We start from the raw sequence: 14,158 nt of genomic DNA, 5'->3' as shown, positions 1-14,158 counted from the left end.
TCATGCCATGGAGAAGAACCTCTACCACCACCACCTGTGGACATCACTCTCCGCAGCCACTGACCACAGAGTCAATGGCTTCCCTGTTGCTAATCTCAGGGAAAAGGAAAAACAGGACCCCTACAGTGACCTGACCTAGACTTTGGGAATCCTTCTGCAAAGGGAAACCCGGCCCCTGTGCTTCCAAACACTCTACTGACCCCTGGGCCTTGTCAGCCAGCAGAGGACAACTGCTACTTTCTGGAACTAATATGGCAGCCACAGACATTGAAGAGCAACAGCCTTTGCTATAAACTTTGTTTACTAAACCAATCCCATGCCTCTCAAGTGCTTACCTAAGCAAGACTATTAGAGACACACTTGACCCAGGACACTCTATCTTCCTGGAAAGAAGGACCTGTATTTCAGAAGAGGATCTGCATTTTGGAAGAGGTCCTACGGGAAATGTATTCCAGCCCTGATTTGCCAGCTGCAAGCACTTAAACTTTTAGGTTTTTGCCTATAAAAATGACTGCCACCTTATGGGATATATGATTACCGAATGACCTGGTGTAGGTAAGTAATTAGCACACTGGTCCTAGCACCTCATAAGTACCAAACTCTTCCTTCCCTTCACTTCTTAAGAAACCAAAACATTGACTACACATTACCCTTTCCAACAATTTCACTTGCCATCCACAAATAAACCAGGCAGGTAAAACTTTGAGACTGAACGTCTTCTGGTGACAAGCAAACTTATAAAATTTCAGTCAGAATGGCTGAAAATTCAGTGAAAGCTTTCAATTGGTAAGTGTTCAATAATGAAAATTTGACCTTTAACATTATCTTTTACATTGTTAGGCACAGAAATTTCTAGGAGAGTCAAACTCAAACTTTTGTCCTACATTTCCCCCAGAGGGTTCAGAATATCCCATTTTAAAAAAAAAAGAGCCACTGGCCCCTCCAAAGAAGGAGCTAGAGCCTGGAGTGACCCAGGCTTCAAGTCTTCTTAGTGGAGGAATTCTGGAGTTCTGAGTGTGCAGGGTTGAGGCATAGATTACACTTTATAAAGGCACAATGTAATTAGATCTCTGTGGTAGCTAGAACCCACAGACAGAATAGATGTAAACTAATGCCCAACTTTTTTACACTCTCAAAGAAAAATGAAGATGTCTTCAGTCCTCCATAATTCATATTACCTTAGTATTTTCTATTACTGCTCTTTTTTCATCATGACTAAAGCCATCCAATGAATTTAAAAGAACAACCACCCCTCTAGAAGGATGCTTTGGATGTAGGCTTGCAAGGTAAAGAGCATATGAACAAGTCTTCATGCTGACAACATAAAGCAACAAGTAAAATGGCAAAACCAGACAAGACGACAGCTGCCTGGCTCAGATCAAAGCAGCTACCAAGCCATATGACTAAACATGGGTCTCTATGGGTCTCTAAGGGTCTCTGGGTTCTACTTTTTATCATCTACTGCAACCAGCATGCAAATTCAAGCCCCCTATGGAGTTTCTGTGAACAAGCCTTGACTGCTCAGCTCTGCAACTGAAACAGCAAAGATGGGAGAAAGCCACATGCTCAGTGCAGTCACCAGGCAGGTGGGCTGGGATGTAGGTCAGTGGGAGAACTAATGTGCCTTCTACACTCAAGGCTTTTGAGTTTAGTCCCCGGCAAATCCCCATCCACCTCTCCTCCCACCCCAAATCAAAAGCTAACTGGGGCAGTTCAGTGGAGATAGCAAAGAGTCTAATTTTGGATATAGGCTGACTTGTAAGTCGCTATACTATTAACTTGTTACTATCAACCTGTCAGGAATGCCCCATTGCTAATGTTTTCAAAGCAATGAAAATCAATCCTGGTGAACTGAACATTAAACATGATGGAAAATAGGCTTTGTACAGGACTCCAGGCATTCAGACACAGTGAGACCAAAGGAGGACACTCGTAGGGGAGGAACACAAAGGCGCAATGCCTATGTGCCTCTGATCATATAAACTAATATTTATCAAAAGGAACTCCAGGAAATGGAAACAAGTGGTTTTTTCTTTGTTGTTGTTTCTGGTTGTTTTTTTTTTTGTCTTGTTTGTTCACTTACCTGTCTTTGGGAGGGTAAGGGGGAACACAGAAATGTAGGGACAAAGAGTGAATAAAAAAAAAAATTCAGCAATGGTACCCACTGGACACCACACTGAAAATGAACTATACAACCTTTGGGTAGGGACAGGAGGGAAAAACTGGAATAGAGTGAGGAAAGGCATGACATTGTCTAAAAGAAAATGTACTCATTACCTAACTTATGTAACTGTAACCTCTCTGTACATCACCTTTATAATAACAATTTAAGATTTTTTAAAGAAGAAAAGAAACTGGACTTGTGTTATTACCCAAATACACAGGATGGCTCCTAATGTTTAAGGGGTCACTGGAATATTTTCTAAGTATGTCCTCTTAGCCAACAGCTAAAACAAGGCCACAGCTGCCTCTGGTTCTTCTCTGCCTCTGTGTTAACTGCCATTATTTAAAACAGAAGACTTCAGTGAATTAATTTGCTAGACTGTCCATTTTCTTTTGGGGGGGGCGGAGGTCCGGTCGTGGGACCTGAACTCTGGGCCTGGGTGCTGTCCCTTAGTTCTTCAACTCAAGGCTAGCGCTCTACCACTTGAGCCACAGCGCCACTTCCGGCTTTTTTCTTTTTGCTTATGTGGTGCTGAGGAATCAAACTCAGGGCCTTATGCATGCAAGGCAAGCGCTCTACCACTGAGCCACCTTCCCAGCCCCTAACTGCCATTATTTGAAACAGAAGACTTCAGTGAGTTAATTTGCTAAAGGTAGACTGTTCATTTTATCCAAAGACTTACCTAACTACTGCATGAAGCAAGGATTGGACAGCATGGGGCAGGCCTGGAAGAGGCAGGGCCCGACTGTTCTGGTTATGGGTCATGCTGAACACACCTGCTGCTCATAAAACACACATTGCCTCTCAACGGATGACCTGATATGATGGTTGGCTACTAAGAAAAAAGCCTAGGGCTACAAAGCAATAACAGCAGAGGTAAGAACATTGAAGTATTCTAATTCCATTTCTTCTGGGGGTTCACCATGTCTATTTTAAAATTACTATAACTGGGGCTGGGAAGGTGGCTCAGTGGTAAAGCACTTGCCTTGCATGCATGAGGCCCTGAGTTCGATTCCTCAGCACCACATAAGCAAAAAAAGAAAAAAGCTGGAAGTGGCGCTGTGGCTGAAAGTGGTAGAGCGCTAGACTTGAGCTGAAGAGCTGAGGGACAGTGCCCAGGCCCAGAGTTCAGGCCCCACGACCAGACCCAAAATAAAATAAAATAAAATAAAATTACTATAACTCTGGCCAGGAATAGTGGCACATGCCTATAACCCCAGCACTCAAAAAGTAGACAGGGAGAGTTCAATTTAAGAGGACAAAATAGTCTACACAGCAAGACCCTATTTGCAAAGCTTTCTTTCTTTTTTTTTTAATTGTAACACTAGAGCTGATGCTCAGATCAGTGCCAATAATCTGAATGTTGTAGCTAAACATATGACAGCACTCCAGCAAGTAACTTCTTGGCAGTCTGTGTATACTTGAATTTGGAAATGTAGGAGAGGAAAAAATAAGAATGAATATGTCTGCAGTGGGAACCTGGGAGATTGTTACTAATTTTGTACAGCCTTCTCACTACCATCATGTCGGGAGCATGATGTGAGTTATTTCACAAGGTCTGCTTTGAAACCAGTCATATGACCACAAAGAAACATCTGCTTCTATGAAGCTATTAGGTTCCTGACAAATGCCTTCAAATACTTTGGATGCACAGGCAGTCCATCCCTCCTTCCTGTATGTAAATCCTATTTTCACTGTTCTGACGCAGCAAAAGCAGTCATAGCATGTCCAATACAACAAACAGATTTCCAAACAAATCAGAGAGTGGAAATCTATTAAATTTAATCATAGTTGGTGAAAAATCTAGTGTGCTATAAATAAAAATGCCTGCTGGGTACAATGGCTCACGCCTGTAATACTAGCTACTCAGAGGCTGAGATCCGAGAATAGTGGTTCAATGCTAGACCACACAGGACAGTCTGTGAGACTCTTATCACCAATTAACCACCCCTCCTGGGGGGTAAAAAAACAAGCCAGATGTGGAGCTGTGGCTCAAGTGGCAGAGCACCAGCTCTGAGTGAACAAGCTAAGGGACAGAGCCCGGGCCCTGAGTTCAAACCCCAGTCCTGGCTCCAAGAGGGGGGAAAAGCCACATTTATGGAATACCACTATAAGTTTACTTTTTAAAAAATTATTATAAAGCCAAATACTTGCATCCATGCTCATGCAACACTTAGATCTAGAATCTGTGCACAGTATCCCTGATCTAGACTGCAAACAGAACCAAGGCATCTGGCACTTAGTGAAGTTTCTATCAGCAGAAGTCAAAAACTCCATGGGTCCTAAGTCAAACAATAGTAATACTTCTCCTGAGCCATGGTAAGCAGGCAACATCCTAATTCATTTCCCAAGTCGCCAGGTACAAGTATAAGCTAAGAGCCTTAGTCAACATCAACAAATGGGGACTCTTGAAAACTCTTGATGAGTTGTGCTATTTTTATTTTGAGAGGCATGAGCATAGATGCAGTTGCAAAGGTAAAGAAGTTAAGCACATAGGAAGTGACTCTGTGGCTTAAGTGGCAGAGTGCTCACCTTGAGCTAAAGAGCTCAGGGACAGCACCCAAGCCTGGAGTTTAAGCCCCACAACCGACCAAAAAAAAAAAGAAGAAGTTAAGCATAGGTAAAGTGGAGACAAGGAGGGCAGCCAAGTTTTATCCGTCTATTGTTGTCAAGTGACAAGTCAAGCCTTAAGTCCTCAGATCTCCAGGTACACAGAAGAAAAATAAAATACGGAATTTTGCGCAAATATTCCATGTGTGTGCACGCGCATGCACATGCATATAGATGTGCTTAAATTCAGAGCCTACACACTGCCCTGAGCTTCTTTTGCTGAAGGGTCATGCTCTACCACTTTGAGGGATAGCTCCACTTCCATTTTTCTGATGCTAAACTGAAGAGTCTTACAGCCTCTCCTGCCCAAACTGGCTTCAAAAGCGATCCTCAGATCTCAGCCTCCACAGTCTCTAGGATTATATTTGTGGGCTATTTGCTGGATAACAAATCTTCCTTTTTCTTTTCTTTTCTTTTTTTTTTTGTCAGCCGTGGGGCCTAAACTCTGGGCCTGGGCACTGTCCCTCAGCTCTTCAGCTCAAGGCTAGCACCCTACCACTTAAGCCACAGCGCCACTTCTGGCTTTTTCTGCTTTTGTGGTGCTGAGAAATTGAACCCAGGATCTCATGCATGCAAGGCAAGCACTCTACCACCGAGCCACCTTCCCACCCCAAATCTTCCTGTTTTTAAATACAGTCCTCCAGGACAACTTATTCCTTCCTGCTGATGGATACCAAAACTTGAGGATGCTCACAAATAGCATCTTCCTGCATATTCCTTCATCCCTCCTCCCAAGTTCAGATCCTCTCTGTATTACTTCCTGAATATAGTGTAGAATTAGGTGAGCATTTGTTAAACTGTAGGAAGTATGTTTAGGAAGTAATGACAAGGAGAGACTGTGCATGATCAGTATAGACACTATTCATTCCCACTTTTCCAAGTATTTTAGATCTATGGCAATTAGTAGAATCTGAAAACAAGGAACCCAGGGGCATGAAGGGAGGACTACATAGCACTCAAGTATTTTTGTTATTCCTTTTTTAATTGTAAGTTCTTTTAATTAGCCTGTATCACAAATGCAAAAAGTTATGGCTGGGTACTGGTGGCTCATATCTGTAAGTCTAGGTACTAAGGAGGCTGAGATCTAAGGATCATGGTTTGAAGCCAGCCTGGACAGGAAAATTCTGAGAAACTCTTATCTCCAATTAACCACAAAAAAAAAAAAAAGCCTGAAGTGGTGCTGTGGCTCAAGTGGTAGAGTGCTAGCCTTAAACACCAAGAGCTCAGGGATAGCACCCAGGCCCCAAGTTCAAGCCCCAGTACACGCGTATACACACACACACACACACACACACACACACAAGATAGCTGCAGTTTTCATAGTATAGATGAATTAAATTTGCTCTTTTTTTTAAGCCTTCATCCACTTAAAGACATTTACAGAATGCAACTTCAGGTGCCAGGCATAGCATGGACAAAAAAGACTGTGTCTACTCTCCCTGCTTTACAATGAAATCAAAGATTGCAGTCAGTTAAAAACAATCATAACGTTAAAACTGCCCCAGAATTTGAAATTGCCATTACTCTTCAGTGCAACCTTGCCACCGCAATAGTTTTCCTTAATCCTCTCTTTTTTTGAAGGAAGTTTAGCTTCTACCAGTGAAAGGATACTGAGGACATCATGCATCTTATTATTGTAGCCTTTGGCTAATTAAATTCTGCAGTGTCTCCCAACCCAGACAACTCTGAGCTGGCGTAATTACATGTCATATGTCCTAATTATTACGGGTGCCACACATAACGACACCCTCTGATAATATTACATCAAAACTTTCCTGGTTAGCATGGAGGCTATGCATAGGCTGAGTTTTTGGAAGTCTCTGTGGGGAGAACTGGCAAACCCAATGCAAAAAGGACTGGAGAAAAAAAAAAAAAAAAAAACCAGGCCACAGAACAGAATAAACTCATCACTTTTATAGCTACAAGGAGGCCCTCCACAGCAGAGAAGGCCAGCTGTGCAGTTAGAAAGCAACTCTGATTGAAGAGTGTCTATGATCTGGACCTCTGAAGAACCTGAGATTCTGATGCCAGACATTCAGAGGCCAAGGTGGGCACCAGACAGGAGGACGAGAGCATCACAACACACAGCTTCACTAACAACGATACTGAAAGCCAAGTGTCAAGAGAACTGATCATAAACCAACCAAACAGTTGTTCAAGGCATTCCTAATGTTAGTGCTCCTTTGAATGGAAACCCCCATGGGGCATTCTCATTTAACAACACAGAAATTGGTCACCTGACATGCAAAGCATGAATAATGGTTGCCCACTCCACTTCCAGGCAGACCTCTGGAATGGGTCAGCATCCTCACACTTTTGCTAGCTAGATCTGCTTTCCTGTGTATCTACTCCACCCCTCACACCCTCCTCTGAGTTCTGATCTGCAGTCCAAGCACTTCTATGGCTTGACACATGGCCATTGTTATTTTTTTTTAAGTGAAACAGGATTCACTCACCAGCTAAACTGCTCTCTCCTGTTTCTACTCATCTTCCTGCTAAGATACTTGCACAGAAGGATTTGATAAATGCTTATTAAAATGAACACATCTATTATTCAGTCACTCCTTAAATCTGCCATAAATCTCACATTCCTTGCCACCTAATCTCAGGAGACACAGGCTACTGATATGCTGACGCCAGAGGCCTTTGTGAGTTTTTGAGTGGTAGAAGCTAGTACTGGGGCTTGAACTCAGGGCCTGGGCACTGTCTCTTAGCACTTTCAAGCAAAGTTGGTACTCTACTACTCAAGCCACACCTCCACTTCCAGCTTTATGCTGGTTAACTGAGATTAAGAATCTGACACACTTTCCTGCCCAGGCAGGCTTTGAACCATGATGCTTAGCTCTCAACCTCCTAAGTAGCTAGTATTACAGGCATGAGCCACCAGCACCTGGATGCAAGGATAGTATAACATCTGCGCAAGCTGTACATTCCTTACGCATCATTCTGCTGGAGAATTCAGCTTTCTCATGTTTGGTATTCCAAACTCAACCTTTCGCCCATCTAAGTCTACTTTCTAGAGTGAGCATCGGCCCCAGGAAGGCTTCTATGAGGAAAGGCACTATATATAAAAGGACATTCAGAGGCACAGCTGAATGCCATTTATTTAATGTCCACTCTCACTGAATATCATCTTTATTCCTGAGTACTCTCCCTGGAGTTGTGCATCTACCTCTCTAGGAGAGGTGTCTGTAAAACATCCACCACTAGGGTTTTGAGGAGTATAAGAGGCCTGTTATATACATGATACTCTTTACGAGTTCCCTGACACAGGGGCTCTCAGTATATTTAGAGACTGAACTTGAGCAATGAAGAATCTGAACTACTAAAAGCAAGAAAAGGCCGTCAGGGAGAGCTAAGAAGGTAAAAGCCAGAGCAGAAAGGTCACTGGATGAGGCCAGGAGGGCAGAATTGATATAAAGACATACCAGAAATAAGTGCCATCTGAAATGTCTTAGCACATTTAGTACATTTTAACACAAAAGACTGCTCTGGGGAAACTCTGGCAATGTAAATGTCTGAGAAGAAACAAGGATTTTGCAACATAAAAATACAAAAATCACAGAAGAAATGAGTAAAGAAATGTCAAACATTTGGTGAAATACTTGGTGAACTGATGTGTGCGCTGCCAGGACTAGACAAAGTCAGAACCGAAATTATGACAGCAATGCTAACCTCCTGTCTCTGAGGGCAAGCTTTGTCACACATGCTCCCAAGCTAGTAAGGCAGATATGTTTTTCTATTTACACTTAACAGGACTGATGTCCTGAAGAAGCATTAAAAGCATTTGTGGGCAATTAATATCCAAGAAGCTTAAAAAAGGGTGGGGGGAGAAGAAGTAAGAAAAAATCCTACAGTAAGACACATAGAACATTCACTAGGTGACTTCTATGTGCTGAATGCTAACCAGGAGAGAGAAAGCCACCAACGTAGTCCCAGGCCCCAGGAAGCAGGAGTCCCCAACAAGAATACAAGGTGGCATTTTCCCTTTGTGTATGTACAGATAAAATTAACCAATCAGCTAACTCTGTCACCCTTGTGAACATCTCTGTTCCCAACATAATGGTTTCTTTATCTAACTGGCAAATGCTGTGATTCTTTCCCATTTATAAAAGGCAGAAATTGAGCTGGTATTTATTCTTTCATGCTTACAATTAGCTGCTACATCTTTAAATCTCAAAACAAAGCCAGCTGAATTCTATTATTAATAGGTCTGGAAATATCAACACAGATACCAATTTTTCCTGCTCCTCTTTTTTTTTTCTCTCTTTCTAAATGCCAGGCTATTGTTACATAGCCCTGGCTAGCCTAGAACTTAGGACCCACCTCCCTCTGCCTACCAAGTGCTGGAATTACAGGACTGCATCACCAGACTCTGAAAGCACCAATTCTCTGATTACTGAACGATATTCACTGTTATTTATACAGTCACATGGTAAAAAAATCAATTAAAATCTAATTCTTGTGAATTATACCTGTTATCCCAGCTACTCAAAAGACTGAGATCAGGACAGTCATGGCTCCAGACTGACTAGCCAGGGCAAAAAGCTCACAAGACGGTATCTCAACATACAAATGCGGGGCATAGTGTCACTTGCCTATCATCCCAGAAGTAAATAGGAAGATCATGCTCCAGGTTGCCCCAGGCAAAAATCAATAATCAACTTCAAAAAATGAACCAGAGGGCTGGGAAGGTGGCTCAGTGGTAGAGCGCTTGCCTTGCATGCATGAGGCCCTGGGTTCGATTCCTCAGTACCACATAAGCAGAAAGAAAAAAGCCAGAAGTGGCGCTGTGGCTCAAGTGGTAGAGCACTAGCTAAAGAGCTGAGGGATAGTGCCCAGGCCCAGAGTTCAGGCCCTACGAGCGGACACCCCCCCCCAAAAAAAAGAACCAGAGCAAAACAGGCTAGAAATGTGAAGTGTACCTCCAGTGGTAGAACACATATCTAACAGCTGTAACACCCTAAGTTCAAACCCCAGTATAATTTAAAAAAAAAAAAAACCTCAAGAATAAGACTTTGTAAGGAATATTAAGAAAGACAACTTTGGGGGAAGGAGAAGGGTTGGGATTGGGGGGGGAGGGGGGAGGCTGGGAAGGGATGTGAAGGGTAAACCAAAGGAGGAGGCTGCAATGCTTGCTAAGAAATGTACGCATTATCCTGCCCATGTAATTGTAACCCCTCCGTACAGTATGTTCACAAATAAAAAAAAAAAAAGTATTAATCGAAAAAAAAAAAAAAGAAAGACAACTTTACTTAGTTATCCTGGGTTATAATTACCCAGAGGCAGATAAAACTACTGATGAGCAAATAAAAATACTTTATTTAGAAGACAATGAAGCTCTCCAATTTCACTCTTTAGTTATGTCTCCAAGACAAATGAAGACAGATGGTCACACAAGAATTTATACGTGAACATTCATAGTAACCCTGTTCATAATAGCCAAAAAAAATTTTCACTTGACAAATGGATTAATAATATGTGGTCTACTCTAAACTGGGATATTTGAGGGAGGAGAGGGGACTGGAGGGAAATAAGCATGGATACACTGCTACAAAAACAGACGAACCATGCCAGGCACTGGTGGCTCATGCCTATAATTCTTGATACTCAGGAGGCTAAGATCTGAGGATTGTGGTTCAAAGCCAGGCTGGGCAGGAAAGTCCGTGAGACTCTTATCTCCAATTAACCACCAGAAAACCAGAAGTGGTGCTGTGGTTTAAGTAGAGTGCTCACCTTGACCTGAAGAGCTCAAAGACAGTGCCCAGGTCCAAAGTTCAAGGCCCACGACCAACAAAAACAAAAAAACAGACAAACCCAGAAAAGATTCTAAGTGCCAGAGGTCAGGTACAAGTAGAAATGCTGCAGAAAACCCTGCAAGAATTCATTCTATGACAGGTCCAGAGCAAGGACTATCTGCAGAGAAAACAGATCAGTGGTTCACTGAGACTGGTGGAAGAAACAGAGATGAGGGAGTGAGTTCATCAGAGTCTTTTCACTATGTCCAAACACCCTAAAATCAATTGTACTCAGGTTTCTGCAAAGCTCTGGTGGTGGTATGCACTTGAATCGTCCCCCACTACAAGGATGAGAAGGAAGGTCGTGGGTAAGTTATTGGATCATCAGGCTGTGACCTAGTCAGTAGATTTACACATTGACAGAGTCATACTTCTATGGAACTATTTGCAGTTGATGGAAACTAAGTGGTGGGCCCGACTAGAGGAAACTGGACATAGCGGGTGAGCTCTAGACGGATTTACCTCATCTCTGATGGTGCCTGTCTCTGTCCCTCTTGCTCTCGCTCTCTCGCTACTGCTCTCTGCTTCCTGGCTGCCAGGAGGTGAGTAGCTTGCTCCATCACACCTCACCATGACACTTGGCCTCACTCAGGCTCCCAGGCAGCCTTCCCATCATGGACTGAAACCTCTGGGACTAGGAGCCAAAATAAATCTTTGTCTTCTTCGGGTACTCTGTCACAGTGATAAAAACTTAAAGCTTATGTGCATACACTAAGTTCCAACATGTACTAAATGGGTAAGGTGTATACTACAGGCATTAAAGTTCATTACAAATGTCCATGCTCTCTGTCCAATTGAGTTTTACTGCTTCTTTTTAGAGGACAATCCATTTTTTCTCATTCCATTTGTAATGAGGAAAGCTTTATGAAGAACCATCATCTACAATCTCTGCTCCCATAAGATGACAAATCAAGTTTCCAGTTTAATAGGACTTCTAATAAAGAAAACTAAGAGAATCTCTCATTTAGAGAGCCAGAACCCTACCATAAGCTGATCTAATCAAATCCAGCTTTCAGGCCCGTTAGTCAGGAGAAGGAGGCTTGAGGAGGCAGGAACTCTCTCCTTACTGAAGGGTCCCATGCATACTAGAAATGCTCATAATGGGCTGGGACAGCTGGGGTACACTAACAATGCTGTGAGTGTATGTACATGCACACTCTCACACACATACACCACTCACACTCCTAACACACACTGCCAGAAAACCCAGTGCCAGACTATAGTGCTCCACAAGAGTCATTTGAGAAGTAGCTACAACACCATCTACCTTAAAAAGTCAACCTAGGAGCCAGGCGCTGATGGCTCATACCTGTAATCCTAGCTACTCAAGAGGCCAAGATCTGAGAATCATTGTTTGAAGCCAGCCCCCACAGGAAAACTCCATCAGATTCTTATCTCCAATTAACTAGCAAAGAACCAGAAGTGGAGCTATGGTTCAACTGGTACAGTGTCAACCTTAAGGGAAAAGCTGAGGGACAGCATCCAGGCCCTGAGTTCAAGCTCAACTACCAGCAAAAAATAAAATAAACATGTTAGAAAGAAAACTGAATAATAATTCCTACTGAATGTTAAGTTCTACTTTTTTTTTTGAAGTTTTATATTCTAAACAGTTTCCCCAAGTGCCAGCTGATTGAGTTCAGAAATACTTTTCTGAGCAGTATGGAGGTTCCTCAAAAGACTTCACATAGAACTCCCCTATGACCCAGCAATCCCACTTTTGGGCATTTACCCAAATGTTTACAAACAAGACCACACTAAAGCTACCAGCACAACAATTTTATTGCAGCATTATTTACCATAGCTAAGATATGGAACCAACCCAGATGCCCCTCAGTAGATGAATGGATCAAGAAAATGTGGTATGTATACACAATGGAATTCTGTGCCTCCATCAGAAAGAATGGCATTGCCCCATTTGTTAGGAAATGGAAAGACTTGGAAAAAATTATATTAAGTGAAGTAAGCCAGGCCCAAAGAAACATAGGTCCCATGGTTTCCCTTATTTGCAATATCTAGTATATGTATGAGTCAAGCGGAAAAGGTCAGATAATGTGATGTCAGGAAAATGAACCCTTAGATATGTATTTTAATGTTTTTTCTTTCATGCATGTGTTTCGAATGCATTTATAAGATTATCTCTTTGTTGCTTTGTATGTCCCTCCCCCACAGTATAACCCCTGCTTTCACTATATTTGATGTCAGTATAACTTGTGGAGGAGATGGGGAAAAACCAGTTGTTTAAGGATACAGGTGGACCTGTTGCAACAATGAGAAGTACAAGTTGTCATGTCCAAAACTAGCTTTACAATGTCGGTGCGGGGGGGGGGGCCGCGGGGAGGGGAAGGAGAAGGATTGGGATTGGGGGGGAGGGGGAAGGCTGGGAAGGGATGTGAAGGGTAAACAAAGGAGAAGGATGCAATGCTTGGTAACAAATGTACGCATTATCCTGCCCATGTAATTGTAACCCCTCTGTACAGTATGTTCACAAATAAAATTTAAAAAAAAAAGAACCAAAAAAAAAAAAAAGAAATACTTTTCTGTCCCATAATTCTGAGTAAGCTAGGGACAAAGGAGTTTGACAAAATGAGTACTCTGGTTTTATGGGGCACACGTTGGGAAGGACTATTCCAAAAGCTCCAGTAGGTTCATCCTGACCTGAGCACCTTGCCCAGGTCAGGGCACTGTGAAGTCAGAACCCACCCCTCTAGGCTGCCTGTAATGCCCATGCAAGAGACCAGGGGAGCAGATTCTCAGACCCAGAGAATCCACCCTCTCATTCCAAAGACATGCGTAGGCTCCATGACTCATGTTAAAAAAAAAAAAAAAAGATCACACCTTTTGGGGGCTTTTGATGCTTTAAGGATACTAACCAGATGAGGTAAAGTTGCTGTTCTCATAAACAACAGTTTCTGGTATTTTCTTGAGAGCCAAAAAGTAATTTTATAACTTAAAAAAAAAAAAAACTTGGCCAGGCACCAGCCTGTAATTCTGTAATTCTAACTATTTAGGAAGCTGAGATCACAGAACCACAGTTCAAAGCCAGCCCAGGAAGAAAAAGCTATGCTGGAGGTATGGTTCAAGTGGTAGAGTGCTAGCTGAGTAAGCAAGCTGAGTGAAGGCTCAAGGCCCTGAGTTCATGCCCTGGTACTGGCACTAATACAAACAAAACCTTTGTATCCCAAGATAAACCAAATGTGGACTGAGACAAGGTATCCTATTTCAGCACCCACCTGCTGGGCCGCTTCCCCGTTCACCAAATGTGGCATCATGGCGACCTCTCCATTCAGAAGTGGGGGCAGTTCCAGAGGGATTTGGTCGGTCATCATCATGGTGACATACATTCATGGAGAAGTTCCCTCCACTGGCTTCCTGCAAGACAAACACCACAAATTTTTGGTTTAGAGTTTTGTGTTTTTGTGTGTGTTTTTTTCTTTAAAAAAAAAAAAGAACCACAAAAATGAACTGTAACCTAAGCTATATGAAAGTCAGCAATTCTGAATGCACCATCATGAAGTCTGCTGAAACCCAAATTACTCTAATCATAGAGGATTATTATTATTCTGTCAAGTTTCCAGAAGGGGCAGAG

At 42.6% G+C, this 14,158-nt stretch overlaps 1 protein-coding gene across 1 annotated transcript in view; it reads right to left on the bottom strand.

The window, feature by feature from the left end:
* Fndc3b (fibronectin type III domain containing 3B) overlaps positions 1 to 13,937 on the bottom strand; it is a 225,779-nt gene extending 211,842 nt beyond the window's left edge. The window contains exon 1 of the mRNA XM_013016157.1: positions 13,803 to 13,937. Coding sequence (XP_012871611.1) covers positions 13,803 to 13,913 — 111 coding nt within the window. The 5' untranslated portion in view covers positions 13,914 to 13,937. The remainder of the gene's footprint in view (positions 1 to 13,802) is intronic.
* Between the last annotated feature and the right edge of the window lie 221 nt (positions 13,938 to 14,158).

This window comes from Dipodomys ordii, unplaced genomic scaffold (assembly GCF_000151885.1).
Source record: "Dipodomys ordii isolate 6190 unplaced genomic scaffold, Dord_2.0 Scaffold30, whole genome shotgun sequence".
Taxonomy (NCBI): Eukaryota; Metazoa; Chordata; class Mammalia; order Rodentia; family Heteromyidae; genus Dipodomys; species Dipodomys ordii.
This window is presented reverse-complemented; position numbering and strand designations above follow the sequence as displayed.